This window comes from Lethenteron reissneri, chromosome 71 (assembly GCF_015708825.2).
Source record: "Lethenteron reissneri isolate LAM-NWPU_2019-01 chromosome 71, ASM1570882v1, whole genome shotgun sequence".
NCBI lineage: Eukaryota > Metazoa > Chordata > Hyperoartia > Petromyzontiformes > Petromyzontidae > Lethenteron > Lethenteron reissneri.
The window spans coordinates 1,202,796-1,230,032 of NC_083849.1; the positions used below are offsets into that span (position 1 = coordinate 1,202,796).

General features: G+C 55.4%; 1 protein-coding gene across 1 annotated transcript; it reads left to right on the top strand.

The window, feature by feature from the left end:
• Positions 1–13,110: 13,110 nt before the first annotated feature.
• Positions 13,111–27,016, top strand: LOC133361120 (arrestin domain-containing protein 1-like). The gene is made up of 9 exons (XM_061579976.1): positions 13,111–13,411; positions 15,070–15,186; positions 16,053–16,112; positions 17,070–17,224; positions 20,720–20,902; positions 21,475–21,651; positions 21,966–22,146; positions 23,311–23,622; positions 24,497–27,016. Exons 1-9 carry the CDS (start codon positions 13,288–13,290, stop codon positions 24,625–24,627), a joined length of 1,440 nt encoding a protein of 479 aa, XP_061435960.1. The 5' UTR covers positions 13,111–13,287; the 3' UTR covers positions 24,628–27,016.
• The last annotated feature ends 221 nt before the right edge of the window (positions 27,017–27,237 follow it).

A 27,237-nucleotide genomic window follows, 5' to 3' on the forward strand; every position in this document is an offset into this window, starting at 1 on the left:
TGGAACCTCATTTGCCAGTAAAAAATATGATCATTGTTTTTTTACCCTTCTATCTGGCAACAAAACTGACACTTTTTTTACAAGGAGTCATGTTTGCATAGACCACAATACCTGCGGTCATAATGCTAACAAAAAACAACTCTGATATTATGCACTGTCCTTGAAGTTGATTGGTCCACACCCGAGACATCTTTCTTTAGAGCCTAGTCTCACATGTCTCGGGTGTGGACCAATCAACTTCAAGGACAGTGCATACATTATCAGAGTTGTGTTTTTTGTTTGCATTATGACTGCAGGTATTGTGGTCAATGCAAACATGACTCCTTGTAAAAAGGTTCAGGTTTGTTGCCGATAGAAGGGTAAAAAACCAATTATCAAGAGAACACTTGATAATTGTTATTCTCATTATGACGACACTTGAGCCTCAAGACTCCACATCAGTGAGCGGCCTCTTCTCGCCGTGCCGCCCTCCTCCTATAGCTGCAGAGTCGGTGGTAGTACATGTTGTTGACGTCGCGTTTATTGTGAAAATTCGGTCACAGTTCCTGTGACCACTGTTTCATTGCTTTTATGGCTTTATTTTGGTGATTTTCGAAAAGTTTTTTGGTTTGGCCATGTTTGTTTTTGGAGTACAGAGTTAGACTGATGGCCTTAATCTAAGTTGTCTTGTGGTTGTTGTTGTTTTGACTTGCATCCCACTGGGATTTTTGCACACAACGTTGGTGTACGGTGCTTTTTCTGCAATATTTGCTGTCTTTTCTTGTATTTTCTGTTTGCACTCAGTCACTTTAAGATTTTTGTTCTTGTTCATGTTTTGTTTTTTGCGGTTGCACCCGATACAAGAGCCGAATGGCTCACAGGGCTGTACCTAATACATGAACTTTGAACTCCACATCCCAGGTGGCTTCTTCTCAAGCGGTGGCTTCCTGAGCTCCGGCTCCCAGAACCAAGGTGGTCCGGCAGGCGCCGGCAACGCCACGGCTGCCGCCGCCGCCGCCCCTACTGCCCCGGCACCTGGGCCATCCTTCCCCAGCAGTGGTGGTGGTGGCGGTGGCGGCGCGGTGGTGGTGGTGGTGGTGGTGCTGCTGGTGGTGGCGGTGGTGGTGGCGGCGGCGGCAGCATTGGGTCATCGGCATCATCCGCGGCAAATAAGAACCAGTACCTGCCCGCCAGTGGAGGTCGGGGTGCTGGGAAACCGCAGTACGGTGGTGGAGGAACAGGCGGTGGCTTTCGTGGTGGTGGTGGTGGAACTGGTGTGGTGGGAGTGGTGGTGTGAGCGGTGGTGGTAGTAGCAGCGTTGGTGTGGTTAGTAGCGGTGGCGGACCTCCGCCCAAGCCGATTTCTGCACCAGCGACACGTGGCGCTAAATCGTACCACTATCAGAAACGGGCGGCTACGGTGGTGGTGGTGGTGGCGGTGGCGGTGGTGGCGGTGGCGGCGGTGGTGGTGGTGGCGGCGGTGGCGGAGGCGGCGGCGGAGGCAGTAGTGGCGGTGGTAGTTACCACCAACAGCACCAGCAACAACAGCATCATCAGCCACAGCACCAGCAGAAGCCTCAGCAGCAGCACCACCATCATCAACAGCAGCAGCAGCAACAGCCTCACCACCATCAGCAACAACAACAACAGCAGCAGCAGCAGCAGCAGCCGCAACAACAGAGTAGCGGCTACCAGAGCTATCAGACCCATGGCGCGAGCTACCAGGCATCCGGCGCTGGCTACCAGCAGTCGAGCTACGCGCCGGCGGGCAGCTACGGGGCTCAGGGCGCCGGCTACCAGAGCTCATCGGTGCCGTCCAGCTACAAAAGCCACGCGGCCAGCGCCGGCAGCGGGTACAGCACCCCGGCGTCGGCGTACGCCGGCTATGGTGAGTGTGAGCGGCACCTGCTGGGTCTGCCCCGTGACCTCCTGCCAGCGGGCCTTCGGCACTTCACGTGGCCTCGGAGTGCGCACAGCCTGGCACGAGCGTCGTGGTGACGTCACCGCCACTTAGTGGCGAATGGCGTTTGTTGTTGTAGTGTCGGTATGTGACCCGTGTGTGTGCCAGTGTGTGTGTGTGTGTGTCTGTGTGTGTCTACGTGTTTCACGTGTCTTCGCATGTGTGTGCCAGTCCGTGTGTGTGTACGTGTGTGTGTACGTGTGTTACCACGTGTCTTCGCATGTGTGTGCCAGTGTGTGTGTACGTGTGTGTGTGTACTGGATGGCGGTTGTTGGTGTAGTATTGGTATGCGCGAGTGCGCGTGCGCGTGTTACGTTGGTGTGCATAGTGACGCGCGTGCGTGCGTGCGTGCTTGCGCGTTACATGCGCGTGAAGCCGCTGGCGAGCGTTGGTTCGGGCGAGCCAGTGAGTGAGTGCGCACGTGCGGGCCGAACGTTGCCAGCCCCTTGCCTGCCCCCCCCTAAGGGACTAACTCCCGTCCGCAGGCCAGGGCAGCTACTCCAGCGCCGGCGTCGGCGGCGGCGTCGCCGGCACCTCCTCCGCGTCCGTCTACGGCTCGGCCCAGCCGGAGCCGGCGCCCGTCGACCACTCCCTGCGCTACTACTCGTCGCGCAGGGCGGCTACTCCGGCGCCGGCTACGGCGCCATCGGCCAAACCGTCGGCGCCACCACCGCCGCCGTGGCGGCCGCGGCGGCGGCGGCCATGGCCGCAGCACAAGAAAGCTTACGACAGCGCCGCGTCGGCGGCCGGCAAGGCGGTGTACGCGGTCGGGACCACCGGCTCGGCCGCCGTCAAGCAGCAGCAGCAGCAGCAGGTTGCGCAGTACCCGTTGGCGGCGGCGCAGGCGGTGCAGGCGGTGCAGATGGCGCAGTACCCGTCGGTGTACGGGGCCGGCGGGTACGCGGCGAGCTACGCGGCGCAGCCAGCCGCGGCCACCGACTACGACGGTGAGCGGAGGAGCGCCGACTTTCGCGGTGGAGTGTCTGGAACGTTGCCACCTGCCACCTGCCCCCCACGCTCGATGGGGATAGCAGATTCCAAGAACACCGGATGAGATGTTACTATCCTTTGTGCAAGCACGTTCAAGAGTCCATGAACAGCGAGCCTGGTGAAATTTGGGGAGCGCATCGTCAGTAGTGAACCTTTGGTTCCCAGGGTTGTTTCCCTTTCACACTATACACCCTCCCCACAGGCGGCCAGCGACAGGGTGATCAATCCTAGGCTTGCGTCCCATTCCCAATTAGTCATAGGAGTTGCCTTGTTGTTGATAGCCAACATCCCATGGGACTATGCATGGCAGGGGCGTACTCCTCCCTGAGTCAAGCATTGTTGACCACATACCTCCTGGCCCTCTCACTTCGGGGCCCAGCTGGGGTCTTTCCTCTTCATCCGCCTCCGATACAGCTCTGATTGCCGAACGCTGGCTCTGGCCCTTAATTCCAGCAATACTAGTGATGCAGGCAGACCTCGCTTAGTGCCACCCCGTGGAACGCCGATTCGTTATGACAAAAGTGACAAAAAAATGTAAAGTCCTTACGAGTGAGAGAACGCGTACAGCACTGCCGCCTTGTAGGAGTACAGTAAAATCACTCGTGAGTGCAGCACAAGCCACTTGCCGACATTGTAATTAATTATTTTTTATTCATGAAATAATGTTTACCCACCTGTATTGATATCGCACTTTTATGAAAGCGCTTAACAAGATTGTAAATGGTAGATTAGTCATTGGCTGATTGGGGGAAAAAGGGATGGGATTTGAGTGTGTGGGGAGGGGTAGGGGATGGCAAGGAAAGGGTGGTGATGTTCTTCTTGGTTCTTTTGGTAAAGTCACGTAGAAGGGAAATAATAAAATAATAAAATAAAACATAAAAAATATATTTATTATGTTCTATTTTTATAATCAATTTTATTGTTTCCCTTCTACGTGACTTTACCGAAAGAACCAAGAAGATCTTAACATATCTTAACATCTTAACTTAACATCTGAACATATCTTTACATCTTAACAAAAGCTTAACATCTGAACATCTTAAAACACGATTTAAAGCTTTCGTGACTGCAGGGATTCATCTTCTTGGTTCTTTCGGTAAAGTCACGTAGAAGGGAAATAATAAAATAAAACATAAAATAAAATTTTCACGACGTTTCGGCCACAACGCAAGCAGCCGTCCTCAGGTGAAGAACAGGGCTGTCGAGAAGACAGTGTCTGAATCGGAAAGACAGCGTCTCATTCAGACGCTGTCTTTCCGACAGACCTGTTCTTCACCTGAGGACGGCTGCTTGCGTTGTGGCCGATACGTCGTGAGAATTATTTTATTATGTTTTATTTTTATTATTTTATCACTTCCCTTCTACGTGACTTTACCGAAAGAACCAAGAAGATGAATCCCTGCAGTCACGAAAGCTTTAAATCGAAAGGGTGGTGATGGTTCGGAAAGGGAGGGGTGGCGGTGTTAGGAAGGGGGGGGATGGTAAAGGTTTTGGGGACGTTGAGAGTGGAAGTGGTGGAGGGATACGCGATTGAAAAAAGATGAGTCTTAACGGAGGAACGAACATTGGAGGGTGAAGTTGCCCTGTGGGAGTTTATTCCAATGGAGGGGGGAGCCAGGGGGGAGACGGAGCGGAAATGTGACGGAGCACCGACACCCCCAACGAAGCCCTCGCACGTTTTCTTGGTTCTTTCGGTAAAGTCACGTAGAAGGGAAATAATAAAAATAAAACATAAAATAAAATTCTCACGACGTTTCGGCCACAACGCAAGCAGCCGTCCTCGGGTGCAGAAACAGCTGTCGGTAAAGTCACGTAGAAGGGAAATAATAACGAACGTTGTTTTTCCCCCGTTCCCTCGCAGCGAGCGGCTACGGAACCTCCTACGCGTACGGAGCCACCGCGGGGTTCGCAACTCCCATCCCCGCGGCCACGGGATACGCCACAGGTGAGAGAGATTTCGATTTAAAGCTTTCGTGACTGCAGGGATTCATCTTCTTGGTTCTTTCGGTAAAGTCACGTAGAAGGGAAATAATAAAATAATAAAAATAAAACAATAAAATAATTCTCACGACGTTTCGGCCACAACGGCTGCTTGCGTTGTGCCCGAAACATCGTGAGAATTATTTAATTGTTTTATTGTTATTATTTTATTATTTCCTTTCTACGTGACTTTACCGAAAGAACCAAGAAGATGTGAGACAGAGCCCGCTCCCTCGGAGCCATCATTCTCCCCTGCCGCCCTCACGCCCCTCCAACCTTTCCCTCCCCTCCTCCGCCCCTATCCCGTACAAACTCCTCTCCGTGACCCCCTCCCCTCCCTACCCTTCCCCTACCCCCCACCCACCCCTGTACCGTGACCCCCTCCCCTACCCTTCCCCTACCCCCCACCCACCCCTGTACCGTGACCCCCTCCCCTACCCTTCCCCTACCCCTAACCACCCCTGTACCGTGACCCCTCCCCTACCCTTCTCCTACCCTCTACCCACCCCTGTACCGTGACCCCCTCCCTACCCTTCCCCTACCCTCACCCACCCCTGTACCTTGACCCCCTCCCCTACCCTTCCCCTACCCCCCACCCACCCCTGTACCGTGACCCCCTCCCCTACCCTTCCCCTACCCTCTACCCACCCCTGTACCGTGACCCCCTCCCTACCCTTCCCCTACCCCCCACCCACCCCTGTACCGTGACCCCCTCCCCTACCCTTCCCCTACCACCCACCCACCCCTGTACCGTGACCCCTCCCTACCCTTCTCCTACCCTCTACCCAGCCCTGCACCGTGACCCCTCCCTACCCTTCCCCTACCCCCCACCCACCCCTGTACCTTGACCCCTCCCCTACCCTTCACCTATTCCCCACCCACCCCTCTCCCGTGACCCCCTACCCTTCTACCCCCTACCCACCCCTGTACCTTGACCCCCTCCTCTACCCTTCCCTACCCACTACCCACCCCTGTACCGTGACCCCCTACCCTTCACCTACCCCCTCCCCTACCCTTCGCCTACCCCCACGCACCCCTCTACCGTGATCCCCTCCCCTACCCTCCGCCTACACCCCCACGCACCCTCTACCGCGGTCACACATCCCTCGTGTCCCACGCACGCCCCCCCCCCCCCGCCCCCCATTGCTGTCTAATCCTCGCGTGCAGTTCGTACCGCTGGCTCGCTTTCGTTCGTCATTTCTCGGTCGTCGTCGTCGTCGTCGCTAACCGCCTCGATGGCCCCGTCACACCCGGCAGGCTACGGCGCCCAGTCAACGTTCGCGCCAGCCGGGGCGGCCCCCGTGACGTACGCGGCGGCCCCCAGCGCGCAGGCCTACATCGCCACCCCCACCGTCTACATCTCGTCGCAGCCCGTGGCAGGATACGGACGCGCCGACCCCTCGCTGCTGCAGACCTACCAGCAGTACCGCTAGCCCTGCCCCCTGCCCTCTGCCCCCTGCCCCCTGCCCCCTGCCCCCTGCCCTCTGCCCTCTGCCCTCTGCCCCCTGCCCTCTGCCCCCTGCCCCTCTGCCCCCTGCCCCCTGCCCCATGCCCCCCTTGCGTTTGAAGCGAAAGTTCCAAGGCTTAAGTGTTCCCACCCCGCCGTTTGGTTTGACCCGGGTTCGACACGCTATATCCATTGTGTGATATACCCATAGTTGCCGGCATACAGATACACAGGCATACAGATACACAGGCATACAGATACACAGGCATACAGTTACACAGGCATACAGATACACAGGCATACAGTTACACAGGCATACAGTTACACAGGCATACAGTTACACAGGCATACAGATACACAGGCATACAGTTACACGGGCATACAGATACACAGACACAGGCATACAGATACACAGACACACAGGCATACAGATACACAGGCATACAGTTACACAGACACACAGGAATACAGATACACAGGCATACAGGCATACAGATACACAGACACAGGCATACAGATACACAGACACACAGGCATACAGATACACAGGCATACAGTTACACAGACACACAGGAATACAGATACACAGGCATACAGGCATACAGATACACAGACACAGGCATACAGATACACAGACACACAGGCATGCAGACACACAGGCATACAGACACACAGACACAGGCATACAGTTACACAGACACACAGACACACAGGTATACAGATACACAGGCATACAGATACACAGACACAGGCATACAGATACACAGACACAGGCATACAGATACACAGACATACAGATACACAGACACAGGGCTACATACACACAGACACACAGGAATACAGATACACAGGCATACAGGCATACAGATACACTGACACAGGCATACAGTTACACAGACACACAGACACACAGGTATACAGATACACAGGCATACAGATACACAGACACAGGCATACAGATACACTGACACAGGCATACAGTTACACAGACACACAGACACAGGTATACAGATACACAGACACAGGTATACAGATACACAGACACAGGTATACAGATACACAGGCATACAGATACACAGACACAGGCATACAGATACACAGACACAGGCATACAGATACACAGACATACAGATACACAGACACAGGGCTACATACACACAGACACACAGGCATACAGATACACAGACACACAGACACACAGGCATACAGACGAGAGGGAGATACAGCTACAGACTAACATACATATGATGTTAAGCTTTCGTGACTGCAGGTATCCATGCTCTTTGGTTCTTTCGGTAAAGTCACGTGGGTAGAAACAATAACAGATCACGACGTTTCGATCGCCACGCAAGCAATCGTCTTCAGGTGAGAGAGAGAAACAGGCTGCTGAAACAATTTCCTTATATGTAGAGCCGAGAGGGGGAGAGGACCATCTGAGGACCCAATCAAAACCATCACCTTGCCATGCATAGCTGGGGTTGCCAAAAAAGATTTCCAAAATCTTTTCAGGTTCGATTCAACACGGTACACAAAATCCGCGGCCTGATCCCATCTGTGAAAGATGCGATTCCTGGCATGCAATACCCTGGTGTCTACAAACTTAAGTTGTGTTTGCGGTAAAAGTTACATTGGGGAAACGAAAGATGGGTTCAATTAAGCAATCATTGGAAGGACGTTATAAAGCCAGGTAAAGACTTAACTGGTTCATCTTCTTGGTTCTTTCGGTAAAGTCATGTAGAAATAATAAAATAATAAAAATAAAACATAATAAATAATTCTCACGACGTTTCGGCCACAACGCAAGCAGCGATCCTGACAGACCTGTTCTTCACCTGAGGACGGCTGCTTGCGTTGTGGCCGAAACGTCGTGAGAATTATTTTATTAAGTTTTATTTTATTATTTTATTATTTCCCTTCTACGTGACTTTACCGAAAGAACCAAGAAGATGAATCCCTGCAGTCACGAAAGAAGCTTTAAATCGAAACTTTAACTGGTTGTTGATGTTTCCATCCTACTTGCCATTGTCAGCAGTTATTTCCAACTCTCTCAGCAACGTTGGCTTTGTTAGTGAGTCATTTAGCCCGTTAATGTAAAGACATTTAACTTGGTAATGTAAATTGGTAATGTCACTCAGAGTCGGAAATAACTGCTGACAATGGCATGTAGGATGGAAACATCAACAACCAGTTAAGGCTTTACCTAATTAATAACGTCCTTCCAATGATTGCTCTATTATTTGAAGACAACTTTAGTTTCCCCAATGTAACTTTTACCGCAGACACAACTAAGTTTGTAGACACCAGGTATTGCATGTCAGGAATCACATCTTTCACAGGTGGGATCAGGCCACGGATTGTGTGTACCGTGTTGAATCGAACCTGAATCTTGCGTTTGTTCAAGATTTTGGAAATCTTTTTGGTAACCCCTGCTATGCATGGCAAGGTGATGTTTTGATTGGGTCCTCAGATGGTCCTCTCCCCCTCTCGGCTCTATACATATAGGAAATTGTTTCAGCACCTGTTTCTCTCTCCCACCTGAAGTGAATTGCTTGCGTGGCGATCGAAACGTCGTGATCTGTTATTGTTTCGTACCCCACGTGGCTTTAACCGAAAGAACCAATGAGTATAGCTATGATAGCAGACAGACAAAGACAAGATCGCCCTATAGCCTTAGAGGTTTTTTTTTGTGGACAAGTGCTGTTAGCGAGCACCTACACAGGCCGGCACAAGAGGGTGGGTGGCCATGCACCATGCCCGATTGGCAATGTTTACACACCGCACTAGGTACTCATATTGAGGCTGAGTCGACCTAGGGGAGGCCCCGGACTGGTGGAGATAATCATCACGCGCATGCAGACAGATACACGGGCAGACAAGGGCATACACGGACACCGCACGCACTCATGAGCGTCGCCAAGTAGCGTCGGGTTTGTGTCGTTTGGTTGTGTTTATATAATGACAGTTTTGTTAATTTTAATTTTCGCCGATTGCACACGTTTCTTGTTCATTAAAACACATAATTCTCGGTTGTGTTGGCTCCGTTCAATGTCGGCAGCCACGCGAATTTGGAGTCTGCCTCGTTAAAGTTATGGTCATTTGGACGTATTGGATGGTTTACCCAAATTCTTGTGCGGGGAAATTGATGAAAATGAATAAAAATAAAATTTAAATAAATGGAAAATAAATCAATGAATCACGACGTTTCGGAGGCAACACAAGCTTCCTTCATCAGGTGTAAAAAGGCACAGCAAAATATTTTCATTCATTATTTTTTACCTACGTGATTTTAACCGAAAAAACCTAAGAGTATGAATCCTTGCAGTCACGAAAGCTTCAAATCTAGAATCGGGGGAAATTGAGTTTTCAGGTCCATATGGGCAAACAGCCGTTTAAATACGGACAAAAAAAAATCGTTAGCAAAACATTGTTTTAATAATGAACACAATGTTTTGCTAATGTTTGTCCATTTGTTTGTGTCTCTCCCTTGTGATGGGACTTTAAAGGATGAACTTTGAGATGTATAAGGGCACGGGGGTGACCAGTAAGGTCTAAATTGGTCTGTAATAAGCGGCTGGTAAGGGGTTGACAGGTAAGTATTGTCGGTCCCACACCGGCGCAGCAGCATAACAGAGCGGGTTCCGGGTAGAACGGTCCTGACGATGACAATTGGTTTTTAAAAATCCTTATATTAAGGTTCGCTTGCTTGCTTGCTTGCGTGCTTGCTTGCCTACGACCGTGCAAATCTTTCGGTCGTTTTTAACACCCACTTCCTGTAATCCAATCGAGCTGACATTTTTGCACACAGACTCGTTGTGCGTGACAATTATTTTCGTGAAAATTTTTTTCCAAATTTTACACTGTTTAGGGAAATTTTTTTTTATTACCAATGCTTAATGCTGGCAGACAATCATCTGACCCATAGGTGGCAGCCATCTCAAGCCAGAGGACGAGAGGACTCTAGCCGCCACGCATATATAGGATTTAGAGTGAAAAACTTTGTTTTTACGGGTTAATTTTTACCTTCTATCTGGCAACAAAACTGACACCTTTTTTTACAAGGAGTCATGTTTGCATAGACCACAATACCTGCAGTCATAATGCAAACAAAAACATAACTCTGATAATCTATTTGCACTGTCCCTTGAAGTTGATTGGTCCACACCCGAGACAGCTTTCCTTAGAGCATAGTCTCACCAGTCAACTTCAAGGACAGTGCATACATTATCAGAGTTATGTTTTTTGTTTGCATTATGACTGCAGTATTGTGGTCTATGCAAACATGACTCCTTGTAAAAAAAAGGTGTCAGTTTTGTTGCCAGATAGAGGGTAAAAAAACCAATTATATTTTTTACTGGCAAATGAGGTTCCAATGGGGTCCAGACGATGTCGCCGTTGCCCCTCGAGTGGAGCTGCGTTGAGATCCAGCGGCGGCCGCTTAACCTATTCAAGTTCATGTATTAGGTGTAGCCCTGTGAGCTATTCGGCTCTTGAATCGGGTGGCAACGGCAACAACAAAAAACAAAAACATGAACAAAATAACATCTTAAAGTGACTGTGACTGAGTGCAAACAGAAAATCCAAGAAAAGACAGCAAAATATTGCAGAAAAAGCACCGTGCACCAACGCTGTGTGCAAAAATCCCAGTGGGATGCAAGTCAAACAACAACCACAAGACAACTTAGATTAAGGCCATCAGTCTAACTCTATACTCCAACAAACAAACATGGCCAAACCGAAAAACTTTTCGAAAATCACCAAAATAAAGCCATGAAAGCAATGAAACGGTGGTCATACGACAACAGATTGTGAAGCTTCGTGTTCAGCCAGCCGCTCATATAAACGTTGCTTCTTCCGACCACTTCCACGTCACGAGAACCGATTTTGACACACCACCACCACCCTCAAGATTTTCCAGAGCCGGGGTTGCCAATCTTCCGGTGGGGAAAATAAATAAGAGTAGTGGGAAAACAAGTTCTATTTCTCTTTCACCAGTGGCAAAATATAGTAATAGGCTTTTACCCTTGCTTACCCCGAGCTCTCAATACTCTGATAGTGCATTGTCTTTGAGTTGTACGCCTTTTGGCGTCATCTGGTCCAACACCAATGGAGATTAGGCTCTAAGAAAAGCTGTCTCGGGTGTGGACCAATCAACTTCAAGGACAGTGCATATCATGATCATCATCAGAGTTGTTTCTTTTTGTTTGCATTTTGACTGCTTGTCTTGTGGTTATTGCAAACATGATGCCTTGTATAAAGGTGTCAGTTTTGTACCAGTTGAAAGGGTAAAAAACCTATTACTATATTTTGCCACTGGTAAAGGAGGTCTCATAGTGTAAATGCTTACCCTGAACTCTCAATACTCTGATAGTGCGCTGTCTTTGAGTTGTACGCCTTTTGGCGTCATCTGGTCCAACACCAATGGAGACTAGGCTCTAAGAAAAGCAAATTCTGGACCGGTTTGGACATTCCATTGGTTCGTCGGCTCCGCCTGAGCACGTGATACAACCGCAGTCGAGCAGCTGTGACTGACCTCCGAGCCACCTCGGCCCAGTACCAAGGAGCCCGCGTCACTATGAATGGAAAGTCACCGTTAAGCGCCATGTGTGGAGAATGTTGCTCATAGAATAACTGACTTAGCAACATGTCAGCCGGGGCGTCTCCTCCCTTACCAACACGTCAGCTTGGGGCGTCTCGTCCCTTACCAACATGTCAGCTGGGGCGTCTCGTCCCTTATCAACATGTCAGCCGGGTCGTCTCCTCCCTTACCACATGTCAGCTGGGGCGTCTCCTCCCTCACCAACATGTCAGCCGGGGCGTCTCCTCCCTTACCAACATGTCAGCCGGGGCGTCTCCTCCCTTGCCAACATGTCAGCCGGGGCGTCTCCCTTACCAACATGTCAGCCGGGGCGTCTCCCCTTACCAACATGTCAGCCGGGGCGTCTCTTCCTTAACCAACATGTCAGCCGGGGCATCTCCCTTACCAACATGTCAGCCGGGGCGTCACGTCCCTTACCAACATGTCAGCCGGGGCGTCACCCCCACCCCCTCGGCGTCGTAATCCGATTCGCCCCCTCTCGGCAGCGAGTGGCTGGCGCGTTGTGTGCAGAGTACAGTGCAACTCCTGCGACATGCGCCTGTGAGCATGTAGGCGCCCCACACTCGATCGCTCGCGGCACTTGCCCCAGCGAGCCGTCGTGGGGGGTCCCACACAGACACTGAGACACAGACGCACCCACTCAGAGTCACACACAGACACTGAGACACAGACGCACCCACTCAGAGTCACACACAGACACTGAGACACAGACGCATCCACTCAGAGTCACACACAGAGACACGCAGATGTCCTCACAGACACACATAAAGACACTCACATAAAGACACACAGACACACTCAGACACAGGTAGACACACACAGGTAGACACGCACACAGATACACATTCAAACACAGACATACACACAGACACACACTCACAGACACTCTCTCACAGACACTCACACAGACACACACACATACACTCTCTCACACACACACAGACACACACAGATACGCACACACATACACACACACACAGACACTCTCTCTCACACACACATACACACACACAGACACACACACACAGACACTCGCCCTCACACACAGACACACACTCACACACAGACACACACACACAGAGACACACACACACATACACACACACACAGACGCACACTCACACACAGACACACACACAGACACACAGACACTCACACACAGACACACACACACAGACACACACACACAGACACACACACAGACACTCACACACCGACACACACAGACACACACACACACAGACACACATACACACACAGACACACACAGACACACACACACTCTCTCACACACACTCTCACACACACAGACACACACACACGCGCCACGCTCGCGATGGGCAAGGCGGAGTCGCTGCGCGTGCTGCTGCACGGCGACCGCCTCGTCTACTACCCCGGGGACATCGTCTCGGGCGACGTCTCGTTCAGCCTCGGCGGGGCAGCCTCCTCCTGGCTCAGAGGTCTCTACTCCACCACCAACTCCACCAACAACTCCACCACCACCTCCACCACCAACTCCACCACCTCGCACCACCACCTCTGCACCACCACCACCACCACCTCGCACCACCACCACCACCACCTCGCACCACCACCACCTCGCACCACCACCTCGCACCACCACCCCTCAGCCTCATCATCCTCCTGTCTCTCCTGCTCACGTCTCTCCACCTCCACCACGTCAACCACCACCACCTCCACCTCACGTCTCTCCTCCACCACCTCCACCACCTCCACCTCCATCACCTCCACCTCCACCACCTCACCTGCTCACGTCTCTCCACCACTACCACCTCCACTTATCCTCCCAACTCCACCCTCTCACCACCCTCTCCCTCCCTCTCCCCACCATCTCCCCACCCACCCTCTCCCTCCCTCTCATCACCCCTCTCTCTCTCACCACCCTCTCCCCACCCTCCCCCACCCTCTCACCACCCTCTCACCACCCTCTCACCACCCCCTCTCACCACCCTCTCACCACCCTCTCACCACCCTCTCACCACCCTCTCACCACCCTCTCACCACCCTCTCACCACCCTCTCACCACCCTCTCACCACCCTCCTCACCACCCTCTCACCACCCTCTCACCACCCTCTCACCACCCTCTCACCACCCTCTCACCACCCTCTCACCACCCTCTCACCACCCTCTCACCACCCTCTCACCACCCTCTCACCACCCTCTCACCACCCTCTCACCACCCTCTCACCACCCTCTCACCACCCTCTCACCACCCTCTCACCACCCTCTCACCACCCTCTCACCACCCTCTCACCACCCTCTCACCACCCTCTCACCACCCTCTCACCACCCTCTCACCACCCTCCCCCTCCCTCTCATCACCCCTCTCTCTCTCACCACCCTCTCCCTCCCTCTCACCACCCTCTTACCACCCTCTTACCACCCTCCCCCACCCTCTCACCACCCTCTCACCACCCTCTCCCTCCCTCTCACCACCCTCTCACCACCCTCCCCCACCCTCTCCCTCCCTCTCACCACCCTCCCCCACCCTCTCACCTCCCTCTCACCACCCTCTCACCACCCTCTCCCACCCTCTCCCTCCCTCTCATCTCCCCTCTCTCTCTCACCACCCTCTCCCTCCCTCTCACCTCTGCAGCCTCTCAGCTGCTTTGACGCAATCGCGAACTGGTGAGTCACTGAATGTTGAAACTGGTCCAGAGTTTTCTAATCATCCCTGTGTGTGTGTGCGCGCGTGGGTGTGTGTGTGCGTGTGTGTACCCGTGCGTGTGTGTGTCCGTGCGTGCGTGTGCCCGTGTGTGTGTGTGTCCGTGTGTGTGTGTGCGTGTGTGTGCCCGTGCGTGTGTGTGTCCGTGCGTGTGTGTGCCCGTGCGTGTGTGTGCCCGTGCGTGTGTGTGCTCGTGCGTGTGTGTGTGTGTCCGTGTGTGAGTGTGTGTCCGTGTGTGTGTGCCCGTCCGTGCATGTGTGTCCGTCCGTGCATGTGTGTGTCCCTGCGTGTTTGTCCGTGCGTGTGTGTGCGTGTGTGTGTGTGCGTGTTCGTGTGTGTCCCTGCGTGTGTGTGTGTGTCCGTGCGTGTCCGTGTGTGTGTCCCTCTGTGTGTCCGCGGGGCCCCCCACCACCCGACCCGGGGCCCCCCAGCCGTGCACGCCAAGTGCGTGGGCCGCTGCCAGGTGAGCCAGAAGGGGGGGGGCTCCTCATCCGAGCCGGAGGCAACGGAGCAGTACGTGCGCCTCGCGCTGCTGCTGTGGAAGAAAGGTAACGTGGAGTGGGCACACGGGGGGGGGGGCACTCCCCCACTCCCTGCCCCCCACTCCCTGCCCCCCACTCACTGCCCCCGCTGGCGGACTCAACTGCACAACAAAAACAACAACCACAACAACAACAAGAGGCATTTTTTTCGAATTCGGTCAAGAAATGAAAGGGCACTGCTTAGGAATGCCACGCAGGCCAATAACGGGGAAGGTGGTTGTGGTGGTGGTGGTGGCGGCGGTGGTGGCGGTGGTGGTGGTGGTGGCGGCGGCGGTGGTGGCGGTGTTGGTGGTGGTGGGGGTGATGGTGGTGATGGTGGTGGCGGTGGTGGTGGCGGTGGTGGTGGCGGTGATGGTGGCGGTGTTGGTGGTGGTGGCGGCGGTGATGGAGGTGGCGGCGTTGGTGGCGGTGGTGGTGGTGGCGGTGGCCCGTGACGTCTCCGCTAGGTGGGGCTGTTGTGAGTGACCTCTGACAATCTGGAGTTGTCATCAAGAGAAGAACCTCCTAAATTCGCTCGCTCACTCACTCGGTCACAAATTAAATTATTTAATTTAATTTATTATTTTATCTTTAGACGTGACTTAACCAAAAGAACCAAATAATAATTCCTGCAGTCACGAAAGTTCTAAAATTAAGAAAGAACCTCCTCGTGGTTCTTGACCTTCCCGTGAAAGCGACGTCACCGTCTTGTCTACCAACGATGGGCGTTCATCAACGATACGACAACGAGCGATGGTCCGGCACCGGTTGAGATGCACAACCACCACCCCCTGGCCTGGCTCGCTCTGGCTCGCTCGCGTGGCTCTGGCTCGCTCTGGCTCGCTCGCGTGGCTCGGGGCGCCGTTGACCCGCGCGGTTTCCCTGTTTTCCAGACTCGTCAGGAGCACTGGGCTCCGGCAACCACTCCTTCACCTTCCACTTCCCCCTGCCCAGTGAGCCGGCCGCACCGCTCGCCCTCACTCGCTCGCTCACTCGCTCACTCACTCGCTCACTGGCTCACTCACTCACTCACTGGCTCGCTCACTCGCTCGCTCACTCACTCACTGGCTCGCTCACTCACTCGCTCACTCACTCACTGGCTCACTCACTGGCTCACTCGCTCACTCACTCACTCGCTCGCTCACTCGCTCACTCACTCACTCGCTCGCTCACTCACTCACTCGCTCACTCGCTCGCTCACTCACTCACTCACTCACTCGCTCGCTCACTCACTCGCTCACTCACTCGCTCACTCGCTCACTCACTCGCTCGCTCACTCGCTCACTCGCTCGCTCACTCACTCACTCACTGGCTCACTCACTCACTCGCTCACTCACTGGCTCACTCACTCACTCGCTCACTCGGTACCACACTGACTCGTTCACTCACTCACTGGCTCACTCGCTCACTCACTCGCTCCCGCACCGACTCGTTCACTCACTCACTCGCTCACTCATTCGGTACCACACCGACTCGTTCACTCACTCACTCACTCACTCGCTTGCTTCCTCACTCGCTCACTCATTCGCTCACTCACTGGCTCACTCGCTCCCACACTGACTCGTTCACTCGTTCACTCACTCGCTCAATCGCTCACTACCACACTTGCTAACTAATTCACTCACTCGCTCAATCGCTCGCTCCCGCACTCGCTCACTCGCTCGCTCACTGGCTCACTCACTCGCTCACTCACTACCACACCGACTCGTTCACTCACTCGCTCAATCTCTCGCTCCCGCACTCGTTCACTCAATCACTCGTTCACTCACTCGCTCCCACACTTGGTCATTCACCCGCCCGCTCGCCCGCTCACTCTCGTCTGCCCCCGTCTCCCCCCACCCCCACTCTCCCCACCCCCACTCCCCCCACCCCCACTCCCCCCACTCCCCATTCCCCCCGTGCCCGCCCAGTGTCGGTGCCGACGTCGTTTGAGGGCCGCTTTGGGCGCGTGGAGTACTCGGTGCAGGCCGTGCTGGAGGCGGCGTGGTACCGCGCCGACCAGAGCGCCCGCACACCCCTCTACGTGCTCAACCCCCTCGACCTCAACCTGCTGCCCGACTGCCGCGTCAGTCCCCGCCACCGCCACCATCACCATCACCGCCATCACTATCACCATCACCGCCATCACTACCACCATCACCGCCACCACCATCACCATCGCCATCACCATCACTACCACCATCACCATCACTACCACCATCACTACCGCCATCACCATCACTACCACCATCACTACCACCATCACCGCCATCACCATCACTACCATCATCACTACCACCATCACTACCATCACTACCGCCATCACTACCGCCATTACTACCACCATCACTACCATCACCGCCATCACCGCCATCGTCACCGCAGACATCGCCACCGCAGCCGCCACCATCACCACCACCATCACCGCCATCACCACCACCATCACCGCCATCACCACCATCACTACCACCATCACCGCCATCACCACCATCACTACCACCATCACCGCCATCACTACCACCATCACCGCCATCACTACCACCACCACCGCCATCACCATCACCGCCACCACTACCACCATCGCCATCACTACCACCATCACCGCCATCACTACCACCATCACCACCACCGTCGTCACCACTGCCATCACTACCACCATCACCGCCATCACTACCACCATCACCGCCATCACTACCACCATCGCCATCACCATCACTACCACCATCACCATCACTACCACCATCACTACCGCCATCACCATCACTACCACCATCACTACCACCATCACCGCCATCACCATCACTACCATCATCACTACCACCATCACTACCATCACTACCGCCATCACTACCGCCATTACTACCACCATCACTACCATCACCGCCATCACCGCCATCGTCACCGCAGACATCGCCACCGCAGCCGCCACCATCACCACCACCATCACCGCCATCACCACCACCATCACCGCCATCACCCGCCATCACTACCACCATCACCGCCATCACCACCATCACTACCACCATCACCGCCATCACTACCACCATCACCGCCATCACTACCACCACCACCGCCATCACCATCACCGCCACCACTACCACCATCGCCATCACTACCACCATCACCGCCATCACTACCACCATCACCACCACCGTCGTCACCACTGCCATCACTACCACCATCACCGCCATCACTACCACCATCACCGCCATCACTACCACCATCACCATCGGCATCACTACCACCATCGCCACCACCATCACTACCACCATCGCCATCACTACCACCATCGCCATCATCACCACCATCACCATCGCCATCACTACCGCCATCGCCATCGTCACCACCACTGCCATCGCCATCAAAGCGACAGTGATAGGATCACAGAGCTCGGGCGATTTGATGTGCAAGTCTCTGTGTGAGTCTGTGGGTCTCTCTGTGTGGTGAGTCTGTGGGTCTCTGTGTGGTGAGTCTGTGGGTCTCTCTGTGTGGTGAGTCTGTGGGTCTCTGTGTGATGAGTCTGTGGGTCTCTGTGTGAGTCTGTGGGTCTCTGTGTGATGAGTCTGTGGGTCTCTGTGTGGTGAGTCTGTGGGTCTCTGTGTGAGTCTGTGGGTCTCTGTGTGAGTCTGTGGGTCTCTGTGTAGTGAGTCTGTGGGTCTCTGTGTGGTGAGTCTGTGGGTCTCTCTGTGTGGTGAGTCTGTGGGTCTCTGTGTGATGAGTCTGTGGGTCTTTGTGTGATGAGTCTGTGGGTCTCTGTGTGGTGAGTCTGTGGGTCTCTGTGTGGTGAGTCTGTGGGTCTCTGTGTGGCGAGTCTGTGGGTCTCTGTGTGATGAGTCTATGGGTCTCTATCATGAGTCTATGGGTCTGTGTGGTGAGTCTGTGGGTCTCTGTGTGGTGAGTCTGTGGGTCTCTGTGTGGCGAGTCTGTGGGTCTCTGTGTGGTGAGTTTGTGGGTCTCTGTGTGGTAAGTCTGTGGGTCTCTGTTTGGCGAGTCTGTGGGTCTCTGTGTGGTGAGTCTATGGGTCTCTCTGTGTGGTGAGTCTGTGGGTCTCTGTGTGGTGAGTCTGTGGGTCTCTGTGTGGTGAGTCTGTGGGTCTCTGTGTGATGAGTCTGTGGGTCTCTGTGTGATGAGTCTGTGGGTCTCTGTGTGGTGAGTCTGTGGGTCTCTGTGTGATGAGTCTGTGGGTCTCTGTGTGGTGAGTCTGTGGGTCTCTGTGTGGTGAGTCTGTGGGTCTCTGTGTGTGAGTCTGTGGGTCTCTGTGTGGTGAGTCTATGGGTCTCTGTGTGGTGAGTCTATGGGTCTCTGTGTGGTGAGTCTGTGGGTCTCTGTGTGGTGTGTCTGTGGGTCTCTGTGTGGTGAGTCTGTGGGTCTCTGTGTGAGTGGTGAGTCTGTGGATTTCTGTGTGGTGAGTCTGTGGGTCTCTGTGTGGTGAGTCTGTGGATCTCTGTGTGGTGAGTCTGTGGGTCTCTGTGTGAGTCTGTGGGTCTCTCTGTGATGAGTCTGTGGGTCTCTGTGTGGTGAGTCTGTGGGTCTCTGTGTGGTGAGTCTGTGGGTCTCTGTGTGAGTCTGTGGGTCTCTGTGTGGTGAGTCTGTGGGTCTGTGTATGGTGAGTCTGTGGGTCTCTGTGTGGTGAGTCTGTGGGTCTCTGTGTGTGATGAGTCTGTGGGTCTCTGTGTGGTGAGTCTGTGGGTCTCTGTGTGATGAGTATGTGGGTCTCTGTGTGATGAGTCTGTGGGTCTCTGTGTGGGGAGTCTGTGGGTCTCTGTGTGATGAGTCTGTGGGTCTCTGTGTGACGAGGCTATGGGTCTCTGTGTGATGAGTCTATGGGTCTCTATCATGAGTCTATGGGTCTGTGTGATGAGTCTATGGGTCTGTGTGATGAGTCTTTGGGTCTGTGTGATGAGTCTATGGGTGTCTATTATGAGTTTATGGGTCTCTATGATGAGTCTATGGGTCTCTATGATGAGTCTATGGGTCTCTGTGCGAGTCTATGACTCTCTGTGTGAGTCTATGTGTCTCTATGATGAGTCTATGGGTCTATCTGTGTGTGATGAGTCTATGGGTCTCTGTGTGAGTCTATGGGTCTATCTGTGTGTGATGAGTCTATGGGTCTCTATGATGAGTCTACGGGTCTCTGTGTGAGTCTATGGGTCTCTGTGTTAGTCTATGGGTCTATCTGTGTGTGATGAGTCTATGGGTCTCTGTGTGATGAGTCTATGGGTCTCTGTGTGATGAGTCTATGGGTCTCTGTGTGATGAGTCTACGTGTCTCTACGCTGAGTCTATAGGTCTCTGTGTGAGTCTATGGCTCTCTGTGTGAGTCTATGGGTTTCTATGATGAGTCTACGGGTCTCTGTGTGAGTCTATGGGTCTCTGTGTGAGTCTATGGGTCTCTGTGTGAGTCTATGGATCTCTATGTGAGTCTATGTGTCTCTGTGAGTCTGTGGCTCTCTGTGTGAGTCTACGGGTCTCTATGATGAGTCTATGGGTCTCTGTGTGAGTCTATGGGTCTCTGTGTGAGTCTATGGCTCTCTGTGTGAGTCTATGGCTCTCTGTGTGCCCGCCCCCGTTGCGGCTGGCAGTGCCCGTCCGTGGTGGAGGTGCAGAAGAAGGTGAACTACTCGCTCTTCAAGAGCGCCACGGTCACGCTGGCCGTGAGCTCCGACCTGCGGGGCTACGTGCCGGGCCAGGTCATCCACCTCACCTGCCTCATCAACAACGGCACCGGCAAAAGCGTCTCCGGCATCACCGCGACCCTTGTGCAGGTGGGGCGGGGGGGGGGGGGTGACCCCGGGCACCGGTGCCAGGCTTACCGATGCCGTGCGTGGTCAACGTCCCCACCGGGGTGGGCGGGGAGAGACAGGGCCGGGCGGGCGGGCCGTACGTGCTCTGCCCACGCACAACGCTCCTTCGTAGGCGCGGAACGCTCTGTTGAAGGCTACACCGTCCGTGCGTGTGTGTGTCTGCGTGTGTGTGTTGTGTTGTGTCTGCGTGTGTGTGTGTGCGTATGTGTGTGTCTGCGTGCACGTGTGCGTGCGTGTGTGCGTGTGTGCGTGTGCGCGTGTGCGTGTGTGAGTGTGTGTGTGCGTGTGTTGGTGTGTGTGCGCGTGTGCGTGTGTGTCTGCGTGTCTGCGCGTGTGTCTGCGTGTGTGTGCGTGTGTGTGGGTGCGTGTGCGCGTGTGCGCGTGTGAGTGTGTGTGTGCGTGTGTTGGTGTGTGCGTGCGTGCGTGCGTTCGTGTGTGCGTGCGTGTGTCTGCGTGTGTGTGCGTGCGTGTGTGTGTGTGTGCGCGTGCGTGCGTGTGCGTGTGTGCGTGCGTGCGTGTGTGCGTGTGCGTAGAAGGTGACGTTCCGCGGGCGCTGCGTGATGTACGACATGCGCACGCTGGCGCAGCTGGAGGGCGGCTCGGTGGGGGCGCGCCAGCAGGCGCAGTGGCTGGAGCGCATCGCGCTGCCGCCGCTGCCGCAGTCGCAGCTCTTCCTGTGCCACCTCATCGACGTCGACTACTTCGTCCAGGTACCGCCCCCCTCCCCCATAACCCCACTCCTCTCCCGGCGACGATCTTTTTTTTTTCCACCGCCACATCCGACCCGGCCCGGATGCGGCGCGGGTCGTCTTTTTCCACCGCCTCATCTGAGCCGAGCCGGCCCGGATCCGGCGCGAGTCTTTTTCCACCGCCTCATCTGAGCCGAGCCGGCCCGAATGCGGCACGGGTCGTCTTTTTCCACCGCCACATCCGAGCCGAGCCGGCCCAGATGCGGCGCGGGTCGTCTTTTTCCACCGCCACATCCGAGCCGACCCGCCTTTGCCTCCCTCCCCCGTCCCCGCAGGTGGCGATCCGCAGCATCGGCGTGGCGGCCACGCTGCCCATCGTGGTGGGGAACGTGCCGGTGCTGCGCTCCCTGGGGCCCGGGCCCGCCACGGCGCTCACGCCCACCGCACCGCCCCTGCCGCCACCCACGGCGGTCGGCTATGGCGGCGGCGGTGGTGGTGGAGACGGGCGGCTGTACGGTGAGACGCCGACACTCAGCCGTGTGTCACCCTGTGTGTGTGTCGCCCTGTGTGTGTGTCACCCTGTGTGTGTGTGTCGCCCTGTGTGTGTGTCACCCTGTGTGTGTGTGTCACCCTGTGTGTGTGTGTCACCCTGTGTGTGTGTGTCGCCCTGTGTGTGTGTCACCCTGTGTGTGTGTGTGTCGCCCTGTGTGTGTGTCACCCTGTGTGTGTGTGTCACCCTGTGTGTGTGTGTCGCCCTGTGTGTGTGTGTCACCCTGTGTGTGTGTGTCACCCTGTGTGTGTGTCGCCCTGTGTGTGTGTCACCCTGTGTGTGTGTGTCACCCTGTGTGTGTGTGTCGCCCTGTGTGTGTGTGTCACCCTGTGTGTGTGTCGCCCTGTGTGTGTGTGTCACCCTGTGTGTGTGTCACCCTGTGTGTGTGTCACCCTGTGTGTGTGTGTCGCCCTGTGTGTGTGTGTCACCCTGTGTGTGTGTGTCGCCCTGTGTGTGTGTCACCCTGTGTGTGTGTGTCACCCTGTGTGTGTGTGTCACCCTGTGTGTGTGTCACCCTGTGTGTGTGTCACCCTATGTGTGTGTGTCACCCTGTATGTGTGTCACCCTGTGTGTGTGTCACCCCGTGTGTGTGTGTCGCCCTGTGTGTGTGTCACCCTGTGTGTGTGTGTCACCCTGTGTGTGTGTGTCACCCTGTGTGTGTGTCACCCTGTGTGTGTGTCACCCTGTGTGTGTGTCACCCCGTGTGTGTGTGTCACCCTGTGTGTGTGTCACCCTGTGTGTGTGTGTCACCCTGTGTGTGTGTGTCACCCTGTGTGTGTGTCACCCTGTGTGTGTGTCACCCTATGTGTGTGTCACCCTATGTGTGTGTCACCCTGTGTGTGTGTCACCCTGTGTGTGTGTCACCCTGTGTGTGTGTCACCCCGTGTGTGTGTGTCACCCTGTGTGTGTCACCCTGTGTGTGTGTCACCCTGACCCCGTGTGTATCACCCTGTGTGTGTGTCACCCTGACCCCGTACACCACGCTCACCGCACACCACGCTCACCACACCGCGCTCACCACAATCACCGCTCACCGCGCTCACCACCGCGCTCACCACACCACGCTCACCACACTCACCGCGCTCACCCCCTCCCCCCTCGCCGCCCCCTCCCCCCACCCCGTGCCGTAGAGGCCTCTGCGACCGCTCTGCCCACCAAGCTGCACTCGCAGCTGCAGGACGGACGCTACTTCCCCACGCCCACGCACGCCGGCGTTGACGCCGACACCGCCGGTGCCAGCGGCGGTGCCTTAGCCCCCCTGGCACCGGTCCCCCCGGCGTCGCCGTTTGGTGTTGGCGCCCCTCAGCTTTGCCTGGCGCCGGGGGAGACGGTGCCGTTCTTCAGCGGCGGCGCTGCCGGTGCCGCCGCTGGCGCCGCCGCCGCCTCGTCCCATCATCCTTTGCTGCTTCCTCCCGAGTTCAGTGCCGCCCTCTTTCCCTACGGTGAGTGGAGGGCGGCTGGGGGGATGTGTGTGCGTGTGTGTGTATGCGTGCGTGTGTGTGTATGCGTGCGTGTGTGTGTATGCGTGCGTGTGTGTGTATGCGTGCGTGTGTGCGTGTGTGTGCGCGCGTGTGTGTGCGCGTGTGTGTGTGCGCGTGTGTGTGCGTGTGTGTGTGTATACGTGCGTGTGTGCGTGCGTGTGTGTGTGCGCGTGTGTGTGCGTGTGTGTGTGTGTGCGCGTATGTGTGTGTGCGTGCGTGTGTGTGCGTGTGTGTGCGTGCATGGGTGCTTGCGTGTGTGTGCGTGTGTGTGTATGTGTGTGTACGTGTGTCTGTCTCTGTGTCTGTCTCTCTGTCTCCGTGTCTGTGTCTGTCTCTGTCTGTCTGTCTCTGTGTCTCTGTCTCTCTGTCTCTGTGTCTGTCTCTGTCTGTCTGTCTCTGTGTCTCTGTGTCTGTCTCCGTGTCTGTCCCTGTGTCTATCTCTGTGTCTGTGTCTGTCTCTGTGTCTGTCTCTGCGTCTGTCTCTGTGTCTGTCTCTGCTCTGTGTCTGTCTTTGTGTCTGTCTCTGTGTCTATCTCCGACTGCTGTGTCTCTGTCTCTGTGTCTGTGTCTATATCTGTGTCTCTGTGTCTATATCTGTGTCTCCGTGTCTCCGTGTCTATCTCCGGCTGCCGTGTCTCTGTCTCTGTGTCTATATCTGTGTCTCCGTGTCTCTGTCTCTGTCTCTGTGTCTATATCTGTGTCTCCGTGTCTCTGTGTCTGTCTCTGTGTCTCCGTGTCTCTATCTCTGTGTCTATATCTGTGTCTCTGTGTCTATATCTGTGTCTCCGTGTCTCTGTGTCTGTCTCTGTGTCTCCGTGTCTCTCCGCACCCCCAGACCCGCCGCCTTCCTACGAAGAGAGCTGTCAGGCGGCGAGCGGCGACGGCGCACAGATGGACGCGGCCCCCCCCGACCCTCGCCAAGGCGGCAGCGGCGCCGGGGGGCCAGGGGCCCCCTGCGGGGAGTGAGGGGGGCCCCACCCCCCACCGCCACTGCCACTGGGGGTCCCCTAGGCAGAAAGACGCTGGCGGAGTGCACGGGGGGTGGGGTGCAAGGCGCTGCGGCTCGCAAGCGAGCGCCACTGGGCACGCACGCACCACACCACCACCAGCACCACGACCCATGGCTCTCTGTGTGGGTCTGTGGGTCTCTGTGTGAGTCTGTGGGTCTCTGTGTGAGTCTGTGGGTCTCTGTGTGAGTCTACGTGTCTCTGTGTGAGTCTGTGGGTTTCTGTGCGAGTCTGTGGGTCTCTGTGTGAGTCTGTGACTCCGTGTGAGTCTGTGGGTCTCCGTGTGAGTCTGTGGGTCTCTGTGTGAGTCTGTGGGTCTCTGTGTGAGTCTGTGGGTCTCTGTGTGAGTCTGTGACTCTCTGTGTGAGTCTGTGGGTCTCTGTGTTAGTCTGTGGGTCTCTGTGTGAGTCTGTGACTCCGTGTGAGTCTGTGGGTCTCCGTGTGAGTCTGTGGGTCTCTGTGTGAGTCTGTCGGTCTCTGTGTGAGTCTGTGGGTCTCTGTGTGAGTCTGTGGGTCTCTGTGTGAGTCTGTGACTCCGTGTGAGTCTGTGGGTCTCTGTGTGAGTCTGTGGGTCTCTGTGTGAGTCTGTGGGTCTCTGTGTGAGTCTGTGACTCTCTGTGTGAGTCTGTGGGTCTCTGTGTGAGTCTGTGGGTCTCTGTGTGAGTCTGTGACTCCGTGTGAGTCTGTGGGTCTCCGTGTGAGTCTGTGGGTCTCTGTGTGAGTCTGTGGGTCTCTGTGTGAGTCTGTGGGTCTCTGTGTGAGTCTGTGGGTCTCTGTGTGAGTCTGTGACTCTCTGTGTGAGTCTGTGGGTCTCTGTGTGAGTCTGTGGGTCTCTGTGTGAGTCTGTGACTCCGTGTGAGTCTGTGGGTCTCCGTGTGAGTCTGTGGGTCTCTGTGTGAGTCTGTGGGTCTCTGTGTGAGTCTGTGGGTCTCTGTGTGAGTCTGTGGGTCTCTGTGTGAGTCTGTGACTCTCTGTGTGAGTCTGTGGGTCTTTGTGTGAGTCTGTGGGTCTCTGTGTGAGTCTGTGACTCCGTGTGAGTCTGTGGGTCTCTGTGTGAGTCTGTGACTCTCTGTGTGAGTCCGTGACTCTCCGTGTGAGTCTGTGGCTGTCAGGCGATGAGTCTGTGGCTCTCTGCACGAGTCCTACGTGTCTGTACATCACGTGTAGGTCTGTGAGTTTCGACGTGAACGTGTGCGCCTTTGTGTTCAGTACGCCTGGTGTTGCGTGCAGCCTTGTGCCGCACAGGGACAGCTGCCACTGGTGGGGGGGGGGGGGTCCCCTAGGCTTAGAAGCAGCAGCAGCACGGTCAAGATGCGGGCGCGGAGTAGAACATCGACAACCGGGAGAGGCAAAGGCGGACGCCCCCGACCCCGGCTGGTGCGTCACAGCGTGCCGGCCTTCGTAGCCGCCGCCGCCGCCACCGCCAGCGACTCGCTACGAGCAGCACTTGCCCCAAGTGTCGCTCGGAGGCGGCGCGCGGGAACCTTTGTCTGCCTCGCGTGCGCCGTCGTGCACCGGCGCGCGCCGGCGTGCGAAGCCGGATCCGCGGCGTGTAACGACGACGCTTCACTTTGTCGTTTTTGTTTTCCTTTTTAATTTTAGTTGTTGATGTTGTTGTTCGGGTAACTCTGCGCGACTCGCAAGAGCGTCGTCATGGCGACAGGCACGGGCGCGACGCGTCGTCACGGCGACAGGCACGGGCGCGACGCGTCGTCACGGCGACAGGCTCGGGTGTGACGCGTGACGCCGATGGTGGCGGCCCGTGGCGTTGGCGGCGGTTGTGACGCTATCGAGCACCGCTAGCACGCGGTAAGGGGTCATCCATTGAGTCCGTGCACATGGGGGGGGTTGACCCAAACGCGTTCGCTTGCCACTACCACCACTACCGCTACTACCACCACTACCACTACCACCACTACTACCACCACTACTACCCCACCACTACCACCGCTACTACCGCTACTACCACCACCACTACCACCACTACTACCACTACTACCACTACTACTACCCCACCACTACCACCGCCACTACCACCACGACCACCACTACCACCACTACTACCACCGCTACCACCGCCACTACCACCACAACCACTACCACCACTACCACCACCACCACCACCACTACCACCACCACTACCACCACTACTACTACCACCACTACCACCACCACTACCACCACCACTACCACTACTACCACCACAACCACTACCACCACCACTACCACCACCACTACCACCACAACCACTACCACCACTACCACCACCACTACCATCACCACTACCACCACCACGACCACCACAACCACTACCACCACCACTACCACCACCACTACCACCACCACCACCACTAGTCCACCACCACTACAACCACCACTACTACCACCACTACCACCACCACTCGACCACCACCACTACCACCACTACCACCACTACCACAACCACTACCACCACTACCACCACTACCACCACCACCACCACTACCACCACTACTACCACCACCACTACTACCACAACCACTACCACCACAACCACTACCACCACTACCACCACCACTACTACCACCAC